At 39.3% G+C, this 27,836-nt stretch overlaps 1 protein-coding gene across 1 annotated transcript; it reads right to left on the reverse strand.

Moving 5' to 3' along the window:
• Positions 1-2,208: 2,208 nt before the first annotated feature.
• gabrd (gamma-aminobutyric acid type A receptor subunit delta) lies at positions 2,209-27,792 on the reverse strand. The gene is made up of 9 exons (XM_051424903.1): positions 27,382-27,792; positions 16,112-16,227; positions 13,895-13,962; positions 12,638-12,858; positions 11,506-11,588; positions 11,143-11,280; positions 10,522-10,677; positions 9,630-9,841; positions 2,209-3,259 (listed from the first exon to the last, which is right to left on the reverse strand). Exons 1-9 carry the CDS (start codon positions 27,447-27,449, stop codon positions 2,936-2,938), a joined length of 1,386 nt encoding a protein of 461 aa, XP_051280863.1. The 5' UTR covers positions 27,450-27,792; the 3' UTR covers positions 2,209-2,935.
• Positions 27,793-27,836: the final 44 nt, after the last annotated feature.

The following is a 27,836-nucleotide window of genomic DNA, read 5'->3' on the forward strand; positions in this document are numbered from 1 at the left end:
ATCATCCAAGGATTGTTACAGTAAGGTCTGCTGTTGTAAATTGTACTTACAGTACATTGGAAGGGTCTTACTAATGAAATAAAGAGCTAAATAGATATATATTTCACCCTTTATAATGTGTGCCTTTTTATATAAATATAAACTTTATCTTGCACAAATAACTTTCCTTTATGACTGTTTTTAAATTGAATTAAACATGAATCCAACTCAGGTCTCTCTATAACTGTTATCTTCTGTGTCTCTGAGTGTTTTGTTCTGTTATTGTGAATTCCAATATGCCTTGCAAAGAATTCATGCAATATGTATGCTGCAGTTGCATGCCCTACAAACTTACTGCTGGACTCCTTGCTGAGTTCGGTGGAGATCAGTTTCTTCAGCGTATTTCCCAAAAGTTCTCAGCTGCTGTGCACTCGAAAATGTACTAGAAATACTAGAACAGTCACACACAGTGACCGGGACCGTATGTGTCTGACTTTTAAATGACTGCCACCTCCTACACCTCAGGCATGTCAGAGGTGTGTGTGTTCCTGTGTGTGTATGTGTTCAATGGGCAGTGACTATACTAGAGTATCAGTGAACGAGTAGTGTGTTCCACAAGTGTATATGTGTGTGTCTCCGTCCCCTCGGTGCCACTGTAGGAGATAACGTTTCCTGCCCCCTGCGCCCACATCTTCATCGCCATCCGTCATGATGTCATCTCTCCTGGCCCAGAACAAAGTTATCTCTCTGGGAGAAGGCGGCCTGCAGCGCTCCCTGTTCAGAGAGCACCCAGCCCTGCCCGGCTCCCACCCATGCCTGCTCTGCCTTTTCACTGTGCTGATAACAGCCTCGCTCCTTGGCCTCTGCACGCACAAAAACATGGAGCAACAAGAGGGAATGGAGATGCTGATGGCCCCTGGAGCAATCACTACAGGAGTGTGTGGGTATGTTACTGCTGTTGCATCAGAGTGAGGATGCTGCGTGGGTTGATGCTGTCCAGAAACGTCAACCCTCTAAACCTCTAAAGTGGAACACGGACACATGACTGACAAGATGTTTTATTTTATTTTATTAGTGGGTGAATTATAAACATTGGTCAGAAATCTGATGGTATTTTTGCGTTACTTGATTTTTTGGCCACTTGGGGGCAGCAGAAACAAACTGTAAGCACACAAATGTATCAGCAATTAAGCATTCAGACGACATCGAGCAAATGTTTACCAGGTAGTTGTTGAGTATGTCTGGGTAGGTAGTGTTCAAGCAAAGTCAAATTATCCTTTAATGATCCCAGCAGGGAAATTCATTCTCCACATTTGACCCATAGGAGCAGTGGGCAGCTGCCGTGCCACCTGTATCATCACAGCGCACTCCACACAGATGGTTGGCATGTGTGTTAGCTACAGCTAAGTTTAGTATATTGGCTGTAAATTGGATGAAAATTCACTTCACAATCGCATTTGGTCTGCCAGTTGTTTGGTCAGTTGGCTGTAAGATATCAGATATCAAAACATCTACAGGCCAGATTTCAGTTAATTTTGGTGCGGGTAGTCAGGCCACAGTCATTATCCACAGAGAATGAATCCTAATATTGTGCTTAGCCCTTGACCTTTTCTATAGTCCCATTATCTAATTTTCCTTTTACTAACAATTTGGTTCATGACAAACTGATAATTAAACAGGTCTCAGTGAAATGTTTTGTGAATATTAATGGCCTCCAGTGAATGAATCCTAACATTTTTGATGATCCCCTAATATCATTAATGATTATTATGTTTCCAACTATAGTTGCTTAAGCTACAAAAGATCAAATTAGACTGTGGTGAGACAAAGCACTTGAATGCAGTGATTATTACAAAGTAAATTTAGTGATGTTGAATCTAATGCTGTAACTATGTCATTCTATGACTGGGAAGCAGCAGTGCTTTCTCATCCCGAACTTTCCTGAAATCAGTATTCAAGTTCAGACAAAGGACAGACAGGAGTCTGAAATTATTAATAGAGCATAATTCTTCAGTTGGACATACAAGGAAATTATTCACAATTCCTCAAATTAGAACCTTTTTTGAGCCTTCTTGTTGAAATAATATTCACTGCAGCTTATATTCTTGTTTCAGGAGATCCTGCATTTACAAAGTTGCATCTGCCAGCTTTTTTTTTTTAATCACATCCAACAACCGCTCGGATTTTGTGTTTGTGGCCATTTGAAGACAGGAGAGAGATACACACAGGTCAGTGGAAGAAGTCCTTTAATGGTGAGGAAACAGGCAGAACTGGCAGAAGGAGATAAGACACTCCAGACGGTGTCCCAAACGAAAAATGAATTGAGAAAAAAAAATAGGTGGAGGACCAAAGGAGAGAGAGGAAGAGGGGGGGTGGCGCTGGCGAGGGAAGAGGGTGAGTGAGTTATCAGCCATGCAGAATAGTAGTACACCTCATCTTGTTATCCTCTAGTTTGGGCGGCGCTTTTGCTTTTCGAGATAACAGGCGGTTCACTCCAGATTGTGGCTTTGAGTTAGTTAAGCTAACTTTGCTTATTTGTGTTTGCAAGATGTGAGCTTGTGGTCATTACTGCAGGTATTCAAGCAGGATGATTTGTCATAGTGTCCTGTGTTGAGTTCATATAACAGGATGTTTGTTAAAACTGTATTTACTGTGTACGTGAACCTCCAACAGGCAACACAGTCCCTTGCCTTTATACAATACATTTCTGTATTTGTATTTAAATATAAGTCCTGTTAACACTTTCTAAACTCATAACTACTTCCATTAATTACCATATTTCCATATTCACAGGCTGTAACACTTCATTTCTTCTGAAGTTTTTTTTTTCCCCCTCTGAGGCCTGCGGTATGTTTCAGCTGCACCAGTCTGCCAGCACTGAAGTGGCCCAGCTCCAGCAGTTTCTTATATACAGCCCTGGATGGCAGCCATTCGCACAGATCTGTTGCCTCCCTTCTCACATGGTGTACGCCACCCAGTAGATCACATTCACCACAGCGAAAGTGAAAGGGAACACGGCCCTGGCGTAGATGTCGATGGTGTCAGCATCAATGGGCTTGCAGACGCACTTGGAACAGCACTTCTTCTCCTCCTTGTTCTCTTCCGGCTGCCTAGACCTTCTCCTTCTCGGCTCAGCCTCCTCGCTGCCACCCTCCCCGGGGATTTCGGTGCTGGAGCGTTGGGCCCGTCCCTGGCGGTTGGAAATCATCACGCTCTGGTTCATGCCGGTGACCGACAAGGAAAACAGAACCATAGCTTGTTTGCCGTTCTTTACAATGGACTGTAGGGAGAAAGAAAGAGAAACAGGTAAGCACTTTCTGAGGCTTTAGCTGGTAGAGTGCTGTTTTCAGAGTTTTGACAAATCAGGCAAAAGTAACAGTTAGCCCATCTGCCACCTAGTGGATCAGTTGTGTAAGATACTGAAAAATAAGGGAACTCAAAAAAACTACAAGTTTTGCAAGGCAAATATTACATCTTCAACTATTTTTCTCATTTAAAACCCCAATAGATATAACAGTGAAACACAATGGATTGCTTAGCACTTTAAACTTCTTACATTAACAAATAAGTACTTGGGGGGGTCACGTGATGACGCTGAGCAAGATGGCTGCTTAGGTTGGTGGCTGCGGCGCACTAGTTTACATTTTGTGTGAATATATAGGCATTCGCAAATTTATTACATTGTTTTTTTTCTCACAAGTTGCCTATTATAAGTGTCTCCCACTACTGATATGCCAATGAGTCCATCTCAACTGCTAAAATACACAAGCTTCTTCAGAACCTATCAGACAAACAAGCCAAACACTTTGCAGACATCCGCAAGGACGTCTCAGAGACGAGAAGAGCTGTCGAGGAGATTGATGGTAAGCTAGCCGACATGCTAACCAGGATAACTAGCTCGCCTTGATATGCTAGAGGAGGTGGAGAGGCAGCGCTGCGACTCGCCCCGGCTTCGGCTTCGGCTTCTGAGGTTAAAAAGGAAAAACTGAACGCCAAACTAACTGAGTATGATGACCGGGAAAGGCGAGTAAATCTACGCATTTATGGTTTCCCGGAACGTGTTGAAGATAAAGATGCCATATCGTTTTTGGGGGCTACTCTCCCCGAAATCCTTCAGGCTGACTACCAGGGGGTCCTAGATTTGGAGCGTGCTCATCGGTCGCTACTACCAGCTAACCCCGTTGTGGATTTATCAGGAAGGTTTGACAGTTCTCTGCTTCCTCACCTTCCCATGTCCTTTTTGGTGTTTTTTATGTTTTTATTCTTCTCTTGTTTTGAGGTGTCTTTCTTTTATGGATCCAGACTTCTCTCTTACTGTTGTGGGGACAGCTCCATGTTTTATTTCACTATTTCTTCCAGCATATGACAGCTCTCAATCTCATTTCAGTCAACGCCAGGGGTCTTAACATTCCACACAAAATGATTTCTCGGTAAGAAAAATATAGATTTTGCTATGATTCAGGAATCACATTTATTGTGCAAAGCTGTGGGTCGATTAGCCAATACGTTTTATCACCCTATTGCGACTTCATCTGCAGCTACAAAATGTAAAGGAGTAATGGTTTTGTGTAAACGCAAACTAAAATTTGATGTGATTGACTCTTGGGCAGATGATGCAGGTCGGATAGCCATTGCCAAGATTTGCATGGATGGGAAAAACATTGCACTTATTTCTGCTTATGCCCCTAATGAAATTGATGGCACTTTTTTTGAACTACTAACTAAATCCTTGCTTGATCTCACAGGGTTTCATTTAGTTCTAGGGGCAGATTTCAATACGGTGTGGGACAGTGGCATGGACAGAACAGGTGGCAGTGAGACTAGGGACCAACATCTTGCGTCTGAGGCGTTGCGCCAGTGGGCATCCGAAACAGGCATGGTCGACATCTGGCGTTTGTTAAACCCTTCTTTAAAAGACTTCTCATTTTACTCAGGGAGACATAAATCCTTCTCAAGATTAGATTATCTTTGCCTCAAAAGATTTATTTCAAAATATTCAAAATGCGCATTACATTCCGGTTACCTGGTTTGGTCCCAAACCAAAAAATTTTTTGGTCCCCTTTTCACCCCCCTTCCCCAAAACCCCCCGGGGGGGTTTCAATTTTTCCCTCTCCGAAAAAAAAAAAAAAAAAACTCAGTTTTAAAAAAAATTTTGAGAAAAAAAAAAAAACACCATAAAAACCATAAAAAAAAAAAAAAAAAAAGCAGATTAAAAATAAAAAAAAAAAACCCCTACCCCCCCTCCCCAAAAAAATAAATATTAAAAAAAACCACAAAAAAAAAAAAAAAAAAAAAAAAAAATAAATTCTTTTTTGCGGCTCCCCTATAAAAAACCCAAAAAAAAAAAAAAAAAAAAAAAAAAATTTAAAAAAAAAAAACCCCCAAATAAAAAAAAAAAAAAAAAAAAAAAAAAAATAGCTGATATTTTTTGCATTAAAGATGACGGCACTATACAATGTGACCCAAAAAAAGTAAATGCCTCTTTTGCCTCCTTTTATCAGGAGTTATATAATTCGGAAAGCAATTTTGACAAACATGCCTGCGATAATTTCTTAAATGACGTTAAACTTAGTACTGATGACTCCATAAAGCTAGATGGCCCTGTCACATTGCAGGAGTGTGAGGCAGCTGTTAGGGACATGCGTAAAGGTAGATCACCAGGGCCGGACGGAATTCCACCTGAATTTTATCACATCTTTTGGCCCCTGATCGGCCCGCTGTTATTGGACATGATCCATTATTCAATCAGAGTGGGATCATTTTCTAGGGATGTTAATTCGGCATTAATTTCACTGCTTCTTAAAAAAGGAAAGGATCCAGTTGGGTGCTCCAGCTACAGGCCTCTTTCGCTTTTAAATGCAGATTTAAAGATTTACGCGAAATTACTGGCCCGGCGGCTTCAAGGCCATATGACAGAACTGGTTCATAGTGACCAGACAGGGTTTATAAAGTCCAGACTTGCTACAGATAATGTTAGAAGATTATTACACATTATAGATGGTGCTCAAGGCTTAAGATCCCCTGCTGCTGTCCTTTCACTAGATGCAATGAAGGCCTTTGACCGCCTGGAGTGGCCATTTCTGTGGTCAGTGTTAGAGTTCATGGGGGTCGGCTTGCCATTCATTAATATGATTAAGGTGCTGTATAATAACCCAACAGCTGTAGTGCTGACAGGTAAAACTAGCTCTTCTCCCTTTGCTGTCTCGAGAGGATCAAGACAAGGCTGGCCTCTTAGCCCTCTGTTATTCGCCCTTTCTCTTGAACCACTGGCACAAGCCATCCGCGACTCACCCACAATCTCTTCAATTTCCATTAGAGGAACACACCATCACGTCTCACTGTATGCTGATGATGTCTTATTGTATATAAATAACCCAGTGCAATGTATCCCACATGTTTTGTCAACCTTTGAACATTACGGCAAGCTTTCTGGTTTCAAAATAAATTGGCAGAAATCAGCTTTGCTACCTTTAAATCAGGCCATGTGTAATGCTCCCATCCCTGCATCTATTCCAGTCACTAAAAACTTCACTTATCTGGGGATAGATATCTCTTCCTCCATACAGACAATAATTAAAAACAATTTTTGCAACACACTTAACAAAGTTGTGGTGGATCTGGACAGGTGGTCTAACCTGCCAAATTCACTTCGTGGCAGGGTAGTCATAATTAAAATGAATATTCTGCCCAGAGTCAATTTCATTAGCTCGATGCTCCCCCTTCCCCCGCCCCCTCAATATTGGAGCAAGTAACAGTCATCAATAACTAAATTTCTGTGGCGTGGCAAACGATCTCGCATTAAGCTCACCACTATACAGCAAGAAAGGCAAGCCAGTTGCCTGTCTCTCCCAAACTTCAAGTTCTATGGGTGGGCCTTCAGGCTTAGACCTCTCCTATCTTGGTTTCAGTCTGATGCTCAAGTATCATGGCGAGCTTTGGAGGAGTGGATGATAGCTCCATACTCTTTACTAACATTCTGCATTCTAAAATCTCACCCCATCACTGCCGTTTGAGATTTGGTCCTATGATTTCATATTTGCTATTGATATGGAGGAGGGTGGAGAAATTGGCTGGTTCCTCTTCTGTTTGGGACCCACACTCTCCAATATTTAACAATGAGAGATTGTTGATTGGTGATCGTCCTATTCGATTTCCTGATTGGGAAAAAAAAAAACGTTTGCACACTCGGTGATATTTATGGGGGTTACTTACTTTTCAGAACATATGTATTAAGCATGGTATACCACGTACCTCCTTTTTCTTTTATTTGCAGCTGAGATCGACTTTAAAAAGCTATGGCGCCCCTTTACAGGCCCCTCTCCACCACATCCATTTCAAAAATGGTTTCACTCTGCTGGGAGTACAAGGGGTTTTGTATCGAGACTTTACTTGTTCTTACTGCAGCATGCTTACAGACCTCTGGTGTCGGACACGGTGTGGAGGAAAGATGTTCCAGATCTGGAACCTACTTTTGACTGGGATAAAGTGTGGATCAGTGTGGGCTTAGCTTCCAGAAACCCTGATCATCAGTAAATACATTATAATTATATACACAGGGTATATTTAACTCCTAGGAAGCTTCATTTGATGAAGGTTATTAAGGATCCTATGTTTACTTTCTGTTCCTCCAAAGTGATTGGCAGTTATTTTCACATTTTGGGAGTGTACCCCAGTAACTGAATTTTGGAAGATGGTTGCCTTTAACCTCTCTAGGTTGTTTAAGATTAGACTGCCCTGTTTGCCTGTTACACTCATTTTGAATGATTTGTCAAGACTGGGTTTGACACTGGACAAGAGAAGAGCATCGTTGGCTGGACTTACGGCTGCAAAAAAACTAGTTGCCACACGTTGGAAACCTCCACATTCACTCTCTTTTCGAGCTTGGGTTTTAACATATTTGGATATTGTTTATTTGGAGTTGTCGACAGCTAGAGTCCACGGAGCAAAAGAGTCAACAATAGAGGCTTGGCATTCACTTTTAACTATCCTCCGTCGGTTTCAGGTGTAATATGTAACTGAGATTTGGAGTTCTGGATCCAGGGGTAGGGTGGGTTATATCTGGGGTTTTATTATTATTTATTTTTATTTTCATTATTTTATCTTAGTTGTTAATCATACGTAGCTGTATATATGTATATGTATAGGTATGTATGTGAATATATATTTCATGCTCTGTTTTTGTAACGTGTATATACCTGTATGTATTTTCTCTGTAAAATAAAATAAAAATTTGATCACAAAAAAAAAACATAGAAGTACTTGGTATTTTTATTTGTACTTTTCTTTGTGTAAAGCAGTGTTGGGCATCTTACTTTAAAAAAGTAATAAGTTATAGTTTCAAATTACTTCTCCCAAAAAGTAATTGAGTTAGTAATTCAGTTACCACATTGTAAAAGTAATTAGTTACTCAGCAAAGTAACTGTGACGTTATTTTTTATGTTCTATAACGCTATTACATTCTATAACATCTTCTATAACGTCAAAGATGTTTATAATAACTGAATGAAGAATGAAAACACTATATACAGTATTTTAGAACATTTGGTATTTATTTGAATTCAATAGATTGCAGCCGGCCATATGCATAGAAATAAAAATATATAAAAAATAAATATTGAAAATAAAATTCACACGTTACATAAACATTCTTGCCTTTAACTTCAGTAAGCGACAAGTAGTGTCGGTGCTTCCAGTTTGAAAACGCTACCTTTGAATTTCCCTGGCTCGTTGACATTGTCTCTGTCTTGTGTTTTTAGTAGTAGTTAGAGCGTGCAGTGAGGCAGCGTGAGCAGGGCATCCGCCCACCCAGCCAATCATCATCGCATTTGCAATGGTGACATCATCACCACCCCTGCCCTCTCCCGGCAGCTGATGTGTGGCTGTCAGAAAGCCTGACACCGCTGCGCTTCATTCAACCAAATTGTAGTAACGCAAGTAACGCGTCACTTTACATTCTCAGTAATGGTAACGGCGTTGCAACGATGGAAAAAGTAATTAATTAGATTACTCCGTTACTGAAAAAATAACGCCGTTATACTTAAACTTACTCCCAACACTGGTGTAAAGACATGGCATTTTCAACTTTCTGTATTATAGCAATAAAAACATTTAGCCATGGCCACTTCGACTTATTTCAAAAAACTTTAGATATTTTGATAATGAAACATCACAGTAAAGAACTGCATGGAGCTGCTCCTAAAACGCAGTCGATTATGAGGTCTTGATTTGATCATTAAAGAAAAATATTGTTCATTATATCTTGGGATGGGATGTATTGTGTTGTCAGCAAATTACCAGCTTTTCCTTAACATTTTTGAATTCATTTGAATGTTTACAAAAAATGACATCAAGTCAGCATATCCTACTCTGAAGGTATGCCTCAGTAAGATGTATATCAACAGCAAAGGAAACAGACAGTATGATGAGAATCACTATTACTCCCTGAAGGAAAATATTCTAGTTTTCCGTTATGCTCTATAGAGATTCATTGTCTTGCTGAAGGTCAGTGGGATGGATGCTTGTCAACACCAGGGTTTGAAGCCCAGCCCAGGTCTGTGTTTGAAAGGCATGCTCATTACTCACAACAACCCCCCTGAAGCTCTACATTGTTACTTGCTGATGGGAGGACATGATGGGAATGATTTCCTCACCTCAGAGCTGAGCTTGTTGGCCTTCACCTTGGCCTTCTCTTTGAGTCGGTAGTCAGCGTTGTAGTGAGCGAAGGCGTACTCAATGAGAGCCGCAAACACAAACACATAACAGATCCAGAAGTAGACGTCTAAGGCCTTTATGGCGGACGCTCGAGGCAGGGAGGAGCGGGCGCTTACCATCAGCGTGGTCATGGTGAGAACAGTTGTGATCCCTATGGAAAGAACACAGGCACATGATACAGATTAGGGTTCTGTGGGGTTTTAGCTATGCTAGCAGCAAGGCTTTTTGGATGGCAATGTCAGTCTGCTGGTCTGTGTCTCCACAACTATTAGATGGATTGCAAGGATCACCAGAAGGTCAAAGTTGTCACTTATTTTCTAGCATGCACTAGATGGATTGCCATGAAATATTGTACATGCAATCATGGTTCCCAGAGGATGAATCGTAATTACTCTGGTGATCCCCAACCTTTCCCCTAGCACCATCATCAGGTCAAAATTTGATTAATTCCAATACTCTGGTTCATGACTAAAGCAAAGCAAATAATGACATTCCCATTGGCAATCTGCAACTACACCTCTACATGCCACTAAATCCTACACATTGGACCTTTAATGAGCTGTCCTCTAGTGCCACCTTCAGGACAAAATGTCAACTTTGTTTCTTTCATTATTGAACAATACTAGTATAAACTATTTAACTCAGTGGTTCCTATGATGACACCAGCAAGATTCATTTTATATTTGTAGCCCCAGAACTTGTAAAACTACAAGAATAGCAAAATTGTCATTATGGTTTAGTTTCATTCATTTAATTCATTGTAGCAGACTTGTTTGTGAAAGCTCAATATCTGCTTTCGCAAACTGCAGACCTCATCAAACTAATACTAACCTAAGGACACACGAGCAGGGACTGCTGATTGGCTGATCCAAAAGGACACCCAGGACATGGCAACGAGTAATATCGAAGGCATGTATGACTGGATGATGTAGACGCCTCGATTTCGTCTCAGCTCGAAGCGAAGACTGAGCCTTGGAAATCGCCCGGCTGGGAAGCAGAAAACAGACACCATGTTTAATTGCTTTACTAATTATCCATTATGAAAGTATGCAATTGTTCTTTTATAGACACTAATATTATAGAATGTCTGCACACTTGTGCCCCTGATAGCAAAGCTAGAAGATATAAGACATAAAGTAGTATTGCAGACATTTTCCCAGCAGCCATTCCTATCATCTCCTAAACCTCCTGCCTGGCTCAGCAGCAAGCCTGACTTGATCCATTCCTTCTATGCATGGAATATAACCACAGAAGTGCCTGAAGTAAAAAAAAAAAAAAAAAGCTTGCTTCAAAAAGACTTTCCAACACAAGAGGCAAGCCAAGTCCAAAAACTCAAAATAGTACATAATGGATGAAACACTCAAGAAACATGCAAAGGGCTTTCAAACTGGCTGTGCTTGTATAAACCCTGACAACTAAAGAAAAACAGAGGAAAACCAGATGGATCCTCACCAGATTTGAAGTTCATCATCTCAGTGACGAACCGATAGTCTGTGATGGTGAACTGGGAGAGCTCTAGTTTGTCAAGGCCATGGATGTGTTTCTGACTATCCGACCAGTGATACACAATGTCCTCTGAGGAGTAACCATCTAGAATGAAAAAGAAAACACAGATATTTCTTATCAGTCTAACATACAAAGATGCAACAATGTGAGGGTTGCTCAGGATGGTGCATTTTGAGGAATGAGGAATGAAGGAAGCTTGTAATGTTGTAACCTTTCCTAGATGTCACTTCACTTTGGCAGGAACACATCGGGAGTACTCAAGAAACCTACATTTTGTGTGAAAAAAGAAAGAAATGAATCTCAACTTACAGCTTTCCAGGTCCAGCATACACTCCTGTTCATCCATGGGATACTTGGTCAGGTCCATATCACATGCCACTGTCGAAGTGATTCTGGGAACAAAACAGTTAATCCAAATTTAGTAACTTACACCAGTATATTCATCCCTTAATCAATGGAAACTCAACTGAGCAACATGTTTTACTAAAGCCATGGCATCTTTCCCATAACATCAGTTATTTCTACTGTTAGCTGAGAACTGTGTCAGGTAGCGTACAACGTGTATGATGTTCATTTTGTAAATTATGGTCCCATTTAGAGAAAAATAGACAAACTGTCCAAATAGGCAGTGCTGGTCAAATATGATTCAAGATTCTGTTACTGCATTGCCTATTTCTTGCCTCAAGTCTTTTCAGAAACATATTTTAGTGTACTGTTCATCTCTAATACGAGGATGTGTGTGACCAGGCAAGCCACCATTGTTTCCTGCTACAGACAATCTAAAACCAAGTGCAGCCAATGACAGCAGTTCAACTCGCAGTACGTCACTGCAGCTAATTCTGAAAAAAACAACGTAGTGACAGCCATAATGCAAAAACAGTGTTGAATATCCTGTCAATATAGGGAAGCAGAAGCGCAAACCTAAATGTGTTGTTTTGAAAGGCAATGACAAAGGACCTAGGTTGGATAACTTTTTTATCACAGCATTAGAAGTGTTTTGTTTAAAATGTTGTGAATTCTGCCGACATACTGACAGTAACGGAAAATGTAGCTCTTTTGATGATTTATTTTGATCCACTTTACCTTTACCTTCACCTTTCCATATCCCCCTACCTCCCCAATGTCTTTGTGTCAGCCATGTACAAGCACATCGGAGATTTTTAAGCTTATGAAGTGAAAAAAACTGTTCACTCTCAGATCATGGTATGGATCATGAGGGATTTTCATTCCCAAAGATAGCAAATAAGAGTTGTCTGTGCTCTAAAATGTCTGAGGTTTCTGAAAAAATCATAGTGAATCTGAAACTAGGAAGAACTTGTTAATATAAAAGAAAAAGGTCAACATCAGAGCATTCAGATACAAACTATAGAGGTAAAGAGACTCACTGGTTGTGTGTCTGTCTGAGTCTGACAAGGGAAGACAATAATCTGTGTGCTCGTACCGGCTGCTGTATAGAATGACTCCGTTGGGCTGCAGGCGGATCAACTTGTTCTCCACCGTGACATCGTGGAACCAAGCAGATTTGGCGTTGACGATGAAAGTGTCGGGCAGCCACAGCTTGTCCACGAATCGGCTGTCCAACCCCAGTGTCTTATTGGTGTGATTGTAGGACAGGCGGTCATCGTGCCAGCTCTGCCGCAGGAACACGGTCATGGTGTATTCCTGCCAGGAACAACACACACACACACAAACATAAAGGCTGAGTGGGGAAACAAACTTTACAGAAAGTAAATTAACATCTATGGTACCTCTAACTCAATAATAGCAGGAGTAATAGAAAGGGGAAACTTTTTTTTTTTCTAAAACCTTTACATCAAGATTGTTTTTTAGATCAAAACAAAACCAATGCAAGTTTTTGTGTGTTAATATCTGATACACTGAAGTCCTACTCAGAACCTGGGAAAACATCTAAATAATGTTGCTTTATGGTAAGCGTAGAATTACTTATTGTTTTTTGAGTCTGACCCAGTCCACTAACTTTGGATTTCCTATATTTAGGTAATTACACACTATTGAAAACTTACCTATGAATATTATCCAAAGGAAAGCCAATTACGGTACTTCTGTTACCATTCCGAATGTTTTGTCTTATTAAAGGGTAAAACCACCCTGAAATGTGCCACTGCTAAAACTATGATTTAAATTAAGTCCAGATAAGTAACCCTAACGCTTAAAATCAAAGATATATGTTCTTGAAGATATTGTCAGAAATAATCCTAAAGCTGTTCCAGTTCACAACATTTAACATCAATATGGAAACGTATCAAAATTGCTAGAAATACTAATTCCTGACTAGTTTCTTTTGTACATTTGTATCTAATTTATTGATTTGTGCCAAAAAAAAAAATAGTAAGAAACCCCAGTTTTTATCTTTGGGCAAGCCTTTATTGGAATGCTAGTTTGTAGGTGTTGAAGAAGGAAAAATACTTATTTGTTTAGAAAAAGAATCAGGGCTAAATACATAATGTGAATCTTCCCCACTAGATTTGGTTCTTACCATACAAAATCCATGAAAGTATCAAATTATCTAACAACTCAGCCAATGTGTCACACATGTTCATACTGAGTACTTTCAAACCCTCAAGTGGGATAAATCAGGATTATGCAAATAGCAAATCTTTGATCTTTTCTGCAATAGTGAAGTTGGGGGATGATAAAAAATCTCACTGTAGAAGGACAGAGGAACTGTATTCTTTACCATGTTGGCTTCAGAGATGTGGTCAATGCTGGCCACTTCAATAGCCATGGACACGTTCACTGGTGGACCTGTGTGGGGGAGAAGTGAGAAAAGAAAGCCAACCTACCCCCTTCCCTGATTCAAACACACACACACACACACACACACACACACACACACACCTTCTCTGATCGTTCTGAATCCATCAGTCCCTCCCATCCTCACTCCATCACCCATCTGTTTCCCTCCCACCCACCATCCTCCCACGTCTCAAACACTCCTACAGTGCATAGAGATTAAGCATTATCCAGTTTAACCATGCTAAGTGGCACATCATACTGTGGGCATTCATAAACAGCGCTGGGCTTTCACGGACTCGCACAGAGTGAGCTTCTGCCAACATTCGCGCACACTGTAGCTTTTTCACTCAACAGTTTGCCATATGATTAGCATGGAGTGTGCCTCTGTGATCGGATGCTAGAGGGCAGAAACTGCAGGGGAGCTCACTGATGCAGAACGGAAAGGCCATTTATACTGAACATTAAGGAATCATACATAACCATTCCCCACCATTCAACACCTTCCCCTCACAATTTCTGGCAAATCATATCCTATTAGTCGTACACTGGATGTATAGCGTGAGGTGATTTACGATGGCATGTTTATTGTACGCCAAGGTCAGCAGGAGAGAATTTAGAGGATCTCACCTGATGCAAGAACATATTTGTTTTGTATAGTGTCCTCACACAGAAAATACTACTACTACTAATAATAATAATAATAATACATTTGTGTAAGATATACTATATACACATTTTATTTACTAATAATAAAATGGAAAGTTTTGCATTGATTAGTCTTACCATAATACTCTAATGTTGGCATTCACTGTTTCATAAAACTTCAAATAGCATAAATTACATGAACATTACGCAAATACAGTGAGATTCACAAATATCTTAAGTGCTTTGCAACTTTAAAGCATTTGCAAATAACAAACACAAATATGCGTTGCACTCTGGAAAGCATGCTAGCATTTGTTGATATATAGGGAGAGAGCTCAAAAGGGGGTGAAGAGGTTTGTTTTGTAATTTTTTTTTTCTTAACTTGCAGTCCTTTAAGCTCCTTCAGGCACTGAAGATTTATTTTAAAAAAACGCTTCACTGTACCACTGTACACAGTCTTAGCTGTTTGTTTGGGAGGCATGCAGTTTAACAGTATTAGTCGCTTTCTGCAAAATTAATAGAATGTACTGTAAATGAATGTAATGTCAAACTGTTTTACAAAATGAATTGAGTTTTTTTTTTATGCATACACAAATAGTTTGGTTCACAAATCTGGTTTTCCATTTACAAAAAAATATTAATATCAAAAGATAACATCTGTACTTTCCAAGCTAAAATAATTGTTTTTTGAATTTGTGAGTCACCTCACTTGTGGAATCTCATGGACTGAAGTCAAATGTTTTACTGCGAGTGCAAAGTCACATTTGTGAATGTTATCTAATTTTCACGGTGCAAAACATATCTATGAATCCTCTAAAATTTGTGTAAGTTGAATATTTATTTGATGTTTAATGACACAAACATACCTCCATACTAATAAACAATGGGATGCAAGTTGAATGAAGGGAATTACTCCAAACAGACATGATTCCTCAATGGTCATTATAATGTTACATCAATAAGAATGCAGTCACCACATGATGCCGTGGTATGATGGTCCATGTAGGCGTGTAGTGCACAGGGCGGTGTGTGTGTGGTGGTAGCAGCACTCCTGCTCCACATTTTCACCTTTGCTCAGCTGAGTTAAGCTGTGAGATTGAGAAATCTATCACTGTGGTCATTGGATGTTTCACATCTTGCAGCCATTCTTAGCAGAGTCTCCAGGGGGGTGCTCATTGTTTGCACCACCCATCTCCCTCAAGTCCTTGAGGGGCATCGTTCTCGATAATTCCCTCAGCAAAGTTACTCTTCACCTAAATGTTTTCGGTGTCCTTAAAAATTCACCTTACTGAGGAGTCAAAGCGGGTATTTACATAAGGTAAATACAGCTTTGTTCTACCGTGGTACAAGAAAAAAACAAAAAACAGAGACATCTCTCAAGATAATGGAATTGAAAAATGAAATGTAAAACGTTCATGTTGCTATTACTTTTGGTGGGTGATGCTAAGGATGGCTGTAAATGTGAGGTGGTGAAATGCAACCCAATGCCACGAGCAGTAGATCTCATACTCACCTCCTATCCCAGGGCGAAAATTTCTGGCATAGCCCTTCATTAACTCATCCAGATTAGGTAACCAGGATATTTCAATGTCTGTACCTACATAGTCCCCAATGTCACTCAGCATGGCCCTAAAGGAGACAAACAGCAAACACAGTAGCCTTCAGCGGTCGTCCAGCCACGCCATGTGTCCATAGGAAGCCTCAGATACAGTCAGGAACATACACAGATAAAAACAAACTTCTAAATGAAAGACAGTATTAGCTGTTGTTGTAATGATGGTTGACTGTTTACAGGAAGAAAAAAAAATTGAAGTTTCTTTAATACAATGGGTTTCTCTGAGTCATGTAGTTGTCCTTTAAAGCTGCATTATTAATTTAAATATAAATTTTTTTGGCCACACAGTACCAACTGTAAACACAACATTGGCATATTATCAAGTTACCTTGGCAAAAATGTTAGCAAGTAGTTGCTTATTTACACATCCAGCAGATACAGAGCAACATTAGCATTTTTGTGAAATCCAATCACCCAACCATTAATAACGGTTTATATTACTGCAGCTCTAAATTGATTACATTATAATTCATATCAGTTTGTATTAAAACATGCAGGGATCTCCAACTCTGTTCTAAATAACAAAATATTGCAAACCTATTTAATCAAGTTTTTTATTTGCACATTTGTAGATGTCTTCAATACGTGCGACACAACAAAATCTTTACTGTATAACTGTTCATACAAAATGTCATTTGTGAACAAACAGGAGGGTTAGTGTGATCACCAGACACATCATTAGAAGCCCTGTATGTTATTTTATTCTGAAAAAAGAGAAGAAAATACAACATATTTACAGATTTATTTTGGTAGATTTTATACTATATACTATGAAGTTTTAGAAACCCCTTCGGTCTTTTGAATTGTTCATTAAATTTAGAAATTACATAAAATCTCTTAAACATGCAACAACACTAAGAGGAGATTTGTACACATAATTAATCTGCTGTGTGAAACAGGCTTTTCTGCCCTTTAATTTCACTGATACCTTACGTTTTAAAGGACCAGTGTGTTGCAGATTGCCACCATTTGAATATAGTTAAGCCTTCATGTAGAAGAAACTACGGTGGCTGCAAAACTCACAAAAAAATGCAAAAGGAAGTGTTTTGTTTTTGTCCATTCTGGGCTACTGTAGAAACATGACAGTTCAATATGGCTCCATAGAAGAAGACTGACTCCCTCTGTAAATAAAAATGGCTCATTCTAAGGTAACAAAAACTAATTTTATTTTTAAGTGATTATACACTAATGAAAACATACCTATGAATATTATATTTCTGCCAATTGATCGTTATAAATGTTGCACAATGGACCTTTAAATTATTTAATGAATTATGCTAAATACTGTATTTTTATATGTATGTAATAGTAAGTACAATGGATACATTCCATAAATTATGAGGTTTTTATCATTAGCAGCATGTCATTTAAACAACCTTTTTGGGAAACAAATTCTAAGATACTGAATGTTACCAACATACCAGCCATCAGCTGCATCCTTTCAAATATTGGTTCTTGTATTTGCATACGAAGGCCACATTGATTAAAGCCTGGTTGGCATATTTTTCTTCAGTCGTGCCCCACAGTGTGCATTGGTCCACAAGGAGGCTGACAGCACATTCAGATCTGCCAGTGGAGCTTCAGATGTCACATAGTTCACAAGCTTCCAGACCTTTTTATTTTAGTGAAAATAGGCTCTCGTTAGACTAGTATCCCCATTTAATAAGACTTTTATCCAGAGCAAGTTAGCACATCATTGCTGTCTGTTGTTTGGGACAGCTCAGTTCAAGAAGTCCTTATGCTTTTCCAATTCCTCTGGCCTCTCAGGAGGGGAATAACAGTGAAATTAAAACTAACTTGTCTGGTATGAGAGGACTCCCCTTAGGCGTCTGGAGCCCTAAGGGACTACTAGAGGGCCCAGAGCCCATACTGACAGCCACTGCCTCCGTGTAGGATTTAACAAGAGCAGCACAGCCCAGATACCACCAGGTGGCAGTTTTGCATTCTAAAACAGCGAGCCTATAAACTGATACCATGCAGATATACAGATACTATGCAGATACATAGTACAGTATGGACCTTCATGTATTTGAGTTACACTGTCAAGAGAGAAAGGGTTTGAATAATATACTGTTATTCAATACAGGCAGAGCTTTATCCATACACTTTTTCAGATGCACACTGTGGAACAGAATCCAATTTTAGAGGCTGAATGACGTAATAAATAAATTGAATAAAATTAAAGGTTTCACTGACACTCAAAGACACAAAGGCTGATGGTGGCACTGACAGGGAAATGGACCGTGTCGAAGGCGTTATTATGGACCAACAATGAAAAGCCATTCAGCGACCTTTGAAATAAGGTTGACATTTGAAAAAAGTCGACTTCCGAGAGAGCAAAGCATTATACCTACAGCTACATAGAAAACTGACCTCCGCAATAAAACAATTTGTAACAAAAATATCTGCTTGTCCATACAAATAGTTTAAAAAAAAAGCGTTTTTTTCTGCCATGTCATTAACATTTCCTTGGTGAATCCATTTTGTAGTGGCAGATATATTTTTAGTCTGGCAATCACTGTCATGACTGAAATAAATGGGAGCACTGAGTGAATTAATTAATCACCATGTGACTACTGGATTTCTTTGCTAATTGGCAGTTTCTAAATCTGGAAACAGAAAGAGCTTTTCCTTCAAGAAATCTGTTAACATGCCAAGGTCAAACAGGCCTCCTCGCATGGGGCTACAAGACAGTGTGTGTCATCCCTGTATTAGTCTATTTATTGTAACTTAATATTTATTTGTGTCATGTATTATTGGGTTTAATGTGATTTTATGGTATTTTTTTCATACATTGTATTACCTTTCCTGACCTTTCTTGTATGACTAAAAAGCTTGTATTCCATGCAGCTTCGCACAACTGTCAAGAATCATGTTGGTACGAGTTGTATTTACAGTTACAGATTACAGAAATAAAACTTTTTTACCACCTTTATGTCACAGGGCAGAATAAAAATGTTTTTCTTGCATGTTGTGTTAATGTATTTTGACTCACTGTGCAGGCGATCTTCTGTTTATCTGTTGTTGGCTGTTGCTGCTCACACACAGCTGCTCTCCTATTTATTCTAAAACCATCAGAAGAGTGTCACTTCCTGTGCACCAGAAAAAGACCTGGCTGAATCTGAAAATGTGAAAGCTTTTATCAACTGACTTTTTTTCCCTTTACCAATAATTGCTGCAAGCTCGCAAAATGGACATTCATTCAAAATGTCACATATTGCTTTAATTAAATGCTTCTCTTCAAAGACCAGATCTGAATTAGCATGTTTATGACCACAGAAAGCCAAACAGAAATGCAGCTCTCCAAGGAAAAAGTAATATTACTGTATGCTCTTAAAAGACACACACAGGGTTGAAGATTTGATTGCTCTCCATGGAGATTCACTAAACATTCGCACCCCTCTATTTTCTCACCCCTCCATCCATGACAAACAGTTGAGAGAGTGTATTTCCAGACGCTTCTCTCTTCCTTCTGTATTTCACACTCATTGAACGTCTCTCCCGTGGCCTGGATCTGCACCCGTCTGTTTATGAGCTTACATTAAACAGATGGGGAGAGGAGATGGAGGAGAGGAAAGACAAAGAGCAGCAGCCTCTCTCAAATTTATAACGTCTTTTTGCGAACGTAATGCGAGCCACACACTAACAAGCCTAATTAGTTTTATATACTGACAGTGCTAGTTACCTGAACACGAGTAGAGTGCCAGCCCCGTGATCCTCACTCTGTGACTCACTGTTTAATTTGTTTTATTGCCGTCGATGTGAGATGAGCAGCATTCCAAAAGCATCAAATCCATTTGGATAAATCATAATAAAACATAAATTAGTTATACGTATCAACGGACAGCTGCTCCATTTATATGACTGTGTGTCTGTGTGTGTGTGTGTGTGTGTGTGTGTGTGTGTGTGTGTGTGTGTGTGTGTGTGTGTGTGTGTGTGTTTGTGCTGCATTAACTGACAGTAATAAATAATAGACAGCAATGAATAATAGATTGTTTTTCATTCAGCAAACACAACCTTTTATTGACTACATTAGCACTAATGTTTGACAGATAACTATGGAGTCCCAGACATGACATACTTATCTTTATTTGATGTGTTAAATGTTTAAATTATTACATAAATGAATACTCATTTCTTCCTTTAGGACTATATACAGTGCTTGATACAATTAATTTCATTTGTATTTTACCTTTTTAGCTATCTTTTATTGGTTATTTTTAGTTTTTTAAGTTCTTGTTCCTAATTTTCTTTGTCCTTGCACAGGCCCACCTTGTCATCAATAAGGGTCAACAACCAGGTTTACTGCAACTCCCTCCTAGCTGGATGCCCTGCGTCTGCCATCAGACCCTCTGCAGCTAATCCAGAATGCTTCTGACCACCTGACTGGTATTCAACCTTCACACACACAGTTTTCACACACAACTCCTCTTTCTCTTCAACTGGCTGTTTCTGCTCACAGACTAGTTCATAATTCTGGTGCTGGCCGAAGGACAATGAGGGGGAACTACACCTATCACTGCACTCCTCTGGAGGACCCTGTGAACCCTGTGGTCGCCCATCTCTGTCAAGGCTCCACTGAAGTCAAGACAGTGGAGTCGCAGCCCATCTTCTGCCACAGGCTACGTCTCAACAACCCTTGCTAGTACTTAATTTAAATTTGTTTCAAAAACTATTTTATTCATTTGTTTAGAAGGGATATACTCCAAGTTTAGGATGATACCTAGCTCTTGCTCCAACGTGGCCTGAATGCACTGTATGTACATTTTTATGTATGTATGCATGTATGCATGTATTTATTTATTTTTATCCATCCATCCATCCATCCATCCATCCATCCATCTATCATTATCATGTTCCCCAGACCCTTCTCATGATCACATAAGCAACAAGATGGAAAATGTTGTCAGACTATATGGGGAAATAGGAAATGGATAAATGATTAAAAGTGCTCAAAGAAACAATTAACACTGTCAAATTACAATTAAATGCTACTTATTTGTTTTACTGTTTGCTAATATGTTTTGAATGGAATAGGCTAACTGCATTGTGGATTATGTTAACTGAATGTTTTTTTTCCAGTGAACTAAGTGCTACTTCTTGTGCCACACATACATAATAAAGAAATGATTGTGGTGGTTGGCTGTATAAAGCAGAGGACCTTGACACTGAAGACCACAGTTAGCATCCTGAGCCCCACGATTGATTTATGCTACTAAAACACCTTGGTTAAGGTTACGGAAAGATTTGGGATTTTGGATAAATATTGAAAAGGTCATGCCCTGTCAAGTCAGTGTTTACTTTTTTAATATCAAACCAAGGCAATGATGTTTCCCTAACCTTTACCGAGTGCTCTGAGTTGCTATTTAAACATACTTTTGTTCCTATCAGATACATTCAGTATGAATATTTCATTGGGACTATAATTATAATAATAATAATAATAATATAAGTCTAAGAAGATGATCCTGATGATGTCAATGTCGATGCTGATGCCAATGCCAGTGATGGTGACGATGAGGAGGATGATGATGAAGACTACAGATTTATTTATTTATATTTAACAGAAAGACAGTGGTATTTACCATTTGGAGCTTGACCCATGTTAGGGACTACAAGTCACGGTATATTTGGCAACATGTTGTTATAAGAAGTGTGTTAGTGGTATCTATTTATACTTCTTTTTGCTCTAGCATTGAAAAAACAAGAAACATTAATATAAGCTAAGACACAATTGACTGTTTTCCTGCAGAGGCTATTTCGGTTAATCCTCCAAATCTCACTCTACTACTTTTGGTCTAAATCAAACCAAATCAGTTTTAAATACTACCAAAATATTATCATGCTATCATGCTATCATGCTTTGCTATCAGCCAAATTAATATTCTACACATTTTTAAAATTAATTAATTCCTTAAAATTGTCTCTATATAGGTGAGAATGGACTGGGAAGGACTTGAGGAATTTGAGCATTGAGTTGTTGTTTAAAACTTTTGTTCTCTGCAATGTGATGCATTCTTTTACAATGCATATTTGAACATCCTCCTGTCATCACACAGTGCATAAAATCTACTCTGGAATTCATCCTAAGCTTTCTCTTGTTGTAGGATAAGTCTTTTCTGTTTTACAAATCTGGGACCCTTTCCTTTTCCACTTGGGAGATGATTTGATTCAGGCTCTAAAAGAAGGACTTGAATGGAAATGACTGGCTGGTGTGAAATTTGTTTAGTCCCACTTCACTTTGAGAGCCAGTGGCTTCAGCACAATGAGGAAATGTAATGTATTCTAACACTGTATCACTGTATTGTCTCCTGCCAACACCTTTTCTGCAGGGAGGTCAGAGGTCAGCTATGGAACAGCAGCCCCGGAGCTAGCTGTGTCTTGCTCAAGGACACTTCAGTGTGGTTCAGCAGTCGGAACCCTGATCCTCTAGTTATAGGGTGGTCCCTCTAAACACGAGGCCTTTATCCCATACTGATAAATGCAGTGACATCTACAGTGTAATTTGTTGTAAACACACTGTGCATGACACAGCTGCTTGTGGAGAATATCTACAGTAGAGCAGGTTTCTCCTTATCAGAGTGGAAAATGCCGCAGGGCTGACGTTCAGGTCAGTGCGTGTCCTCTGCTTCTCCAAGTTATAATAAGGTGACATTCGAATGGCTGGATCATCACTCATCACTGGATGTACAGTATGAGCATCGTGTACTTACATTCAGTATTGTAATTATGGGATGAAACTCCAGAGCATACACAAATAAAATAACACTTGAAAAACTACAATTTGGAGTTGATACTGTATATACTGAATGACTTTCTTTCAGGAAAGGTCCTGTAGCTGTTATGTTGTTTCTGGTTAATTGTGGAGCTCTACTTTAAAGGCGTCTCCAGGGAAAACTGATTTTGGTTGCATGAGTCAAATGATTAAGAAAATGTATCAATCTTTGAGCTTTCATCGTGTTAAATAAAAGCAAACATTTAGTGGTACCAGTTTCTTAAACGTGAGCACATGCTGCTTTTCTCTTTTAATCCACATTGTCAAGTGAACACATTTGAGGTTTTTTAATTGTTTGACACCAAACATTTTACACACTCTAAAATGTTTTTAATCATTTCAATTTAAATTTACATTGTATGAACAAACAAGAACATCTGCATCAGAGCCTTCTTCACACTAAAAAAATTTACATTTTAATACATCTAATACACATTAAATAGTGCTGAAACTCCACAAACGTCCCTAAAAGATACAGAGGACATTACCTCCATTTTGGCTACGACCCTCACTACAGTCCTGTCCTATGTGTACTAACTGTATCAAACTTAAATGTCAGATATGGCTGTCAGATTTGATAGACTTTGATTAGAGAGTATAAAAACACTTTTTTTCCAAAAGAAATTAATCAATATGTATTTGGTAACCAGAAGTTGAATGTCTGTGAGCATATTCAACAGATTAGACAGCAGAATCACTGGAATAAACTGTTCCCTTTTGTTGTTTACATGTAGTGCATCATGTTAAATTGAGTAGGAGGCTTATAGTGGAAGCACTTAAGAGTCCCTGCACCACCTCACCCTGCTGCCAGTCCATGCAGCCAGAGAAACATGATCAAATCACTGTGTTATTGGGAAATGTGCTCTCTGGACAGTAGGAGGGATTTATCCGCTGACTCAGCCTCTTACACAGATTAGTTAGGAGCACTGTGTCACTTCAGTGCAGGTTTAAGGACAAGTGTGACAGAGCAGAAAGATCATGCCATGTTGGGATTACATCCTGCTGCATCACATCTTGCTCAACTATAAAATGTCCACAGGCGGACATATCTCAAAAACAAAATGTCTACTGTGCCACCTCCTCTGCCTGTTTTTAATGATAGATTTTGATTTTTTGATTTGATTTGATTTTATTATATTTGGCCCCAGAAACTGGCCAGTACTGGTCATGGACTGCACCTCACATTTTTGCGTCAGCTAGTTTGTGGTAATTTGATTACCAGTAAATATACATGTATTTAGAAATATGCACCATGTGAGCATAATATCATCTGAAATAATGAATATATATCAAAATTTGAAACAGGGTCCCACTGCATATTACCAACCAATTTGCAATCAATCAAATTATACCAAACTACTGGGGCCCCTAAGTGTTCTTTGTCCTGTTGATAATCCAGCCTTGCTGCATTAGGTATTGATAGTTAGTTTATGGCTAAGTATCATGGGAGTTGTGGTTGTGTATAGCTGAAAAAATCTATTTATTGTGTCCTATTTAAGTATTTTCGACATCATCTTTATCATTTTAGATGAATTCTATTTAATACAGATTGCTTTAGTCTCACATTGCCACATTTAGCTTTATAGATTAACTACAATGTCTTCTTTCCACTTCCACTCAGGTGATGGTAACCACACTGACCCACAATATTAAGGCTCTTTAGAGGGGCCAAATCCTGACGGTCCAAGCCATCAACAACACTGTGTGATTGTCATGGTGAAGTGATGTTTAACTTCATGCAGGACATGGGAGACTATACTGCTTTGTCCCTGTTCTTACCTTTATCAACCAGATAGCAGCCTCACTGTGGTCTGAGCTGCTGCAATCAGAGCTGAATGTATTGGAATATCATCATTATATACATGCAGCTACTTCACAATAAAAACTTCCTACTGGAAAACCAGAAGACTATTGTTATCCAGCCATAGGAAGTGTTCATGTAGTCAACACTTAAAGAATAACAAACCACTGTAAAGACTGGTCTACATATTAAATGTTTTTTATGTTTTGGTCTTAGCAAGTAAGTTATAAATATTCCAAGGGACAAATAACAAAAGAAGATGTTGCCACAGGCGAGCTTGGTCAGAGCCAATAGGCCTTTTTCACAGCAGACATTATGACATTTTATAGCAAGAAAGACCCAGGTGTAATTAACATTTATAACAACTGCCCCTAGATGAACAGAGCAATCCTTCATGTCATTAGTTAAACCTGGGTTTTCCTGCTTAAACAAGTCAAACTGACAGTAAAGATGGTCTGTCACTGAAAAGTAAGTCTGATGTCTTTTCCTAGGACAACTGGGCACTGTAGTTTTTAGCACATGTGACTCAAACAGAAGTAAATAAAGCCTATGTAATGTAAAATAGGGGACTATTTTTGACAGCGGATTACTGTGTATAACAATGAAGGCACAGAAGAATAAGCTATACTGTATCAGCCTTTGGCCACACAGGCAATACTTGTTAGAAGGACAGTCGTGAGTTTTGATATTTTCAAGGGATTTGTTGACAATAGGAAAAACATAAAACGTCACCATCTTTATTGTTTAATATCAAATGTATGCTTTCATCATTTTATTGTCCTACAAAATATCCACTGCAGTTAAAACAACCAATGAGATTCTTTGCTTTTGGAAACGTTTGTAATCGAGGCCAATCCTGCGTATATTGGTATGTTCTATGTTCTTAACACTTGTCATTCTGTCACCTAAAGTATTTTCTAGCCCAGTCCTTGCTTTCACTGTTGCACATATTAGACCAATAATTAGATGCAGACTGTGTTTGGTGAAGTGAAGGGTAAGTGACACTTCAGCTGGAAAGAAAAGCTGTGAAACTGACGCCACACCAAAGGTGGCGAGGCATAACTTAGCTAAGCAACTTTTGTGAAATGGATAAACGAGGAGCTAAAAAGAGAACTGGAGTAATTCTGTTCAGAGGGGAGAGCAAGGAAAGGAAGCAGTTTGCAACTTTCAACCACCAAAGGCATAACAGCAATGTGTGTGTGTGTGTGTGTGTGTGTGAGAGAGAGAAAGAGAGATGACACATAATGAGGTGCAAGAAAAAGCCTACACTCTGCATTGTGCTGAGAACAAAATAATAATAACAGCAGTGACTAGAGGCAGGAAAATCCAATTACAATAGCCATTACTCCCTCTACTGGTGAACAGCCAAGAGGGACAATAGAAGCCATTCGCCCAAATTTCATCCAAAGCTTAAGTAGCTTCACCCTTTGCCCTTTTCAGTGGAGGCACTTGCCAGCATATGGGCTTAGGGGGAACTGTGGCTCAGTAGTCCAGGCTGGTTATCCTAAGAATTGGATGCTTGTGACAGTTTATGGACAAGATCATGAGGCCATTTCGACTGCAAGCAGATGAATGTACTGTAAAACATAAATATAAAGTTTAAAGCACTCACAGCTGGTTTACGCATGCTTACAAAAACGTGCAGTTCAAGAAATCTGTGTAAGAGGGAAAAGGTCATCTATAATCCGGACAATCAGAGGTCATGGTTGGATTAAATTTCAATGTGTAAAATCACTTTAAATGGCACTGGGTTTACTTTGCTTAGGTCAAGAGGATCAGTTTTTCATTACGTGCAAATCTCAATCTCACCTCATTTTGGTCCACAGTTCATTTTCAAAGACTAATTTTTGCAACAAATCAATATATTTGGGATGGCAGATTCCCTCCCTTTTCTTAAACTCTCCAATGTTGGTTGCTCAGTTTAAATGTACTGCATTAGCCCTGTAAAGAGGCCTATTCTAATCCATGTGCATCATGGTGCCATCTGATATTTGACCCCAATGGAACAGGCCTGGAGGTGGGTGACATTACCTATCTGCTAACACAACATCTCCATAAATAAAAAAAAAGAGAAAACACAACAATCACCCCTTTTTATGCATATGCATTATGCAAATGGTGTCATCAGGTCCATGTGCCTGGAGGTAAAGCAGAGGAGAAAGCAGACTTTGGCTTGTGGGTGTGGAGATGTATTTTTATGTAAAAGGATGTAGAGGGCAAAGCCACATAAATTCAGTTTACTCAGCTTTAAGCGAGGCTGTGCATTAATATTAATAAGGTTAAAGTCGTGGGATTCGAGGAGGATCAAGACTGGCGATATTTTAGCTTTAATTACCTAATGTTTCTATTTCTACTGTATGACTGATTTCTTGTTGCTGCCTCGTGATGTGCCGTGAATATTATTTTAATGCTGTCCTCGTGATGTAATCATTGTTTTCAGTGGTTGCTTGGCTTTTCTGGTTAGACTTTAAGTTTATGTTTTATTAAACTTTGTTTTATTCACCTACTGAGTGTTTAGGAGCGACATAGCAATAAAACACCTGCCAGAAGTAAAAAATAAACAATAAAAAAAAAAAGCAGCGCTTATCTCACCTGGTGAAAATATCGCCTCCAACGAAGAGCAGAGCAAGACACGACAGGAAGAAAGTTGGAACCTCCATTCCACACGCTTTGCGATAAATAATTGAAGGGAAAGAAATGAGAAAAGTTTCCAGGAAAGGAAATCGACGACAAAAGCCACGGGTTTCTTTTTATTTTAGTGCGCTGTCGTCGTGATCCGGCGCTGCCGCGAACAAAGTAAAGTGCGGTGCTGGTGCTGATGCTGAAGATGATGGTGATGATGACCCCATGATCCGTCCCCAAATTCCTCCGCGTCCAGGAGCGCACGAGAAGAGAGCGCACCGAGGAGACGCAAAACTCTCCGTCCGACCGCAACAACGAGCCGATCCACCGCTGCCGCCGCCGCCTGTCCTCCAGCAACAGAGAGAGAGAGGGATGGATGGAGAGAGAGAGAGAGAGAGAGAGAGAGAGAGAGAGAGAGACTCACT

This window comes from Dicentrarchus labrax, unplaced genomic scaffold (genome assembly GCF_905237075.1).
Source record: "Dicentrarchus labrax unplaced genomic scaffold, dlabrax2021, whole genome shotgun sequence".
In the NCBI taxonomy this organism is placed as follows: Eukaryota; Metazoa; Chordata; class Actinopteri; family Moronidae; genus Dicentrarchus; species Dicentrarchus labrax.

What these genes read in the sequence shown, in the direction of transcription:
- gabrd (XM_051424903.1), bottom strand. Translation starts at nt 27,449, where the DNA reads ATGGAGGTTCCAACTTTCTTCCTGTCGTGTCTTGCTCTGCTCTTCGTT. An exon ending in GGAGGCGATATTTTCACCAG is followed by an intron (nt 16,228 to 27,381) that starts GTGAGATAAGCG and finishes TGTCTCCTTTAG; the next exon opens with GGCCATGCTGAGTGACATTG. An exon ending in CCCTGCTCGTGTGTCCTTAG is followed by an intron (nt 9,842 to 10,521) that starts GTTAGTATTAGT and finishes TTCTTTCCATAG; the next exon opens with GGATCACAACTGTTCTCACC.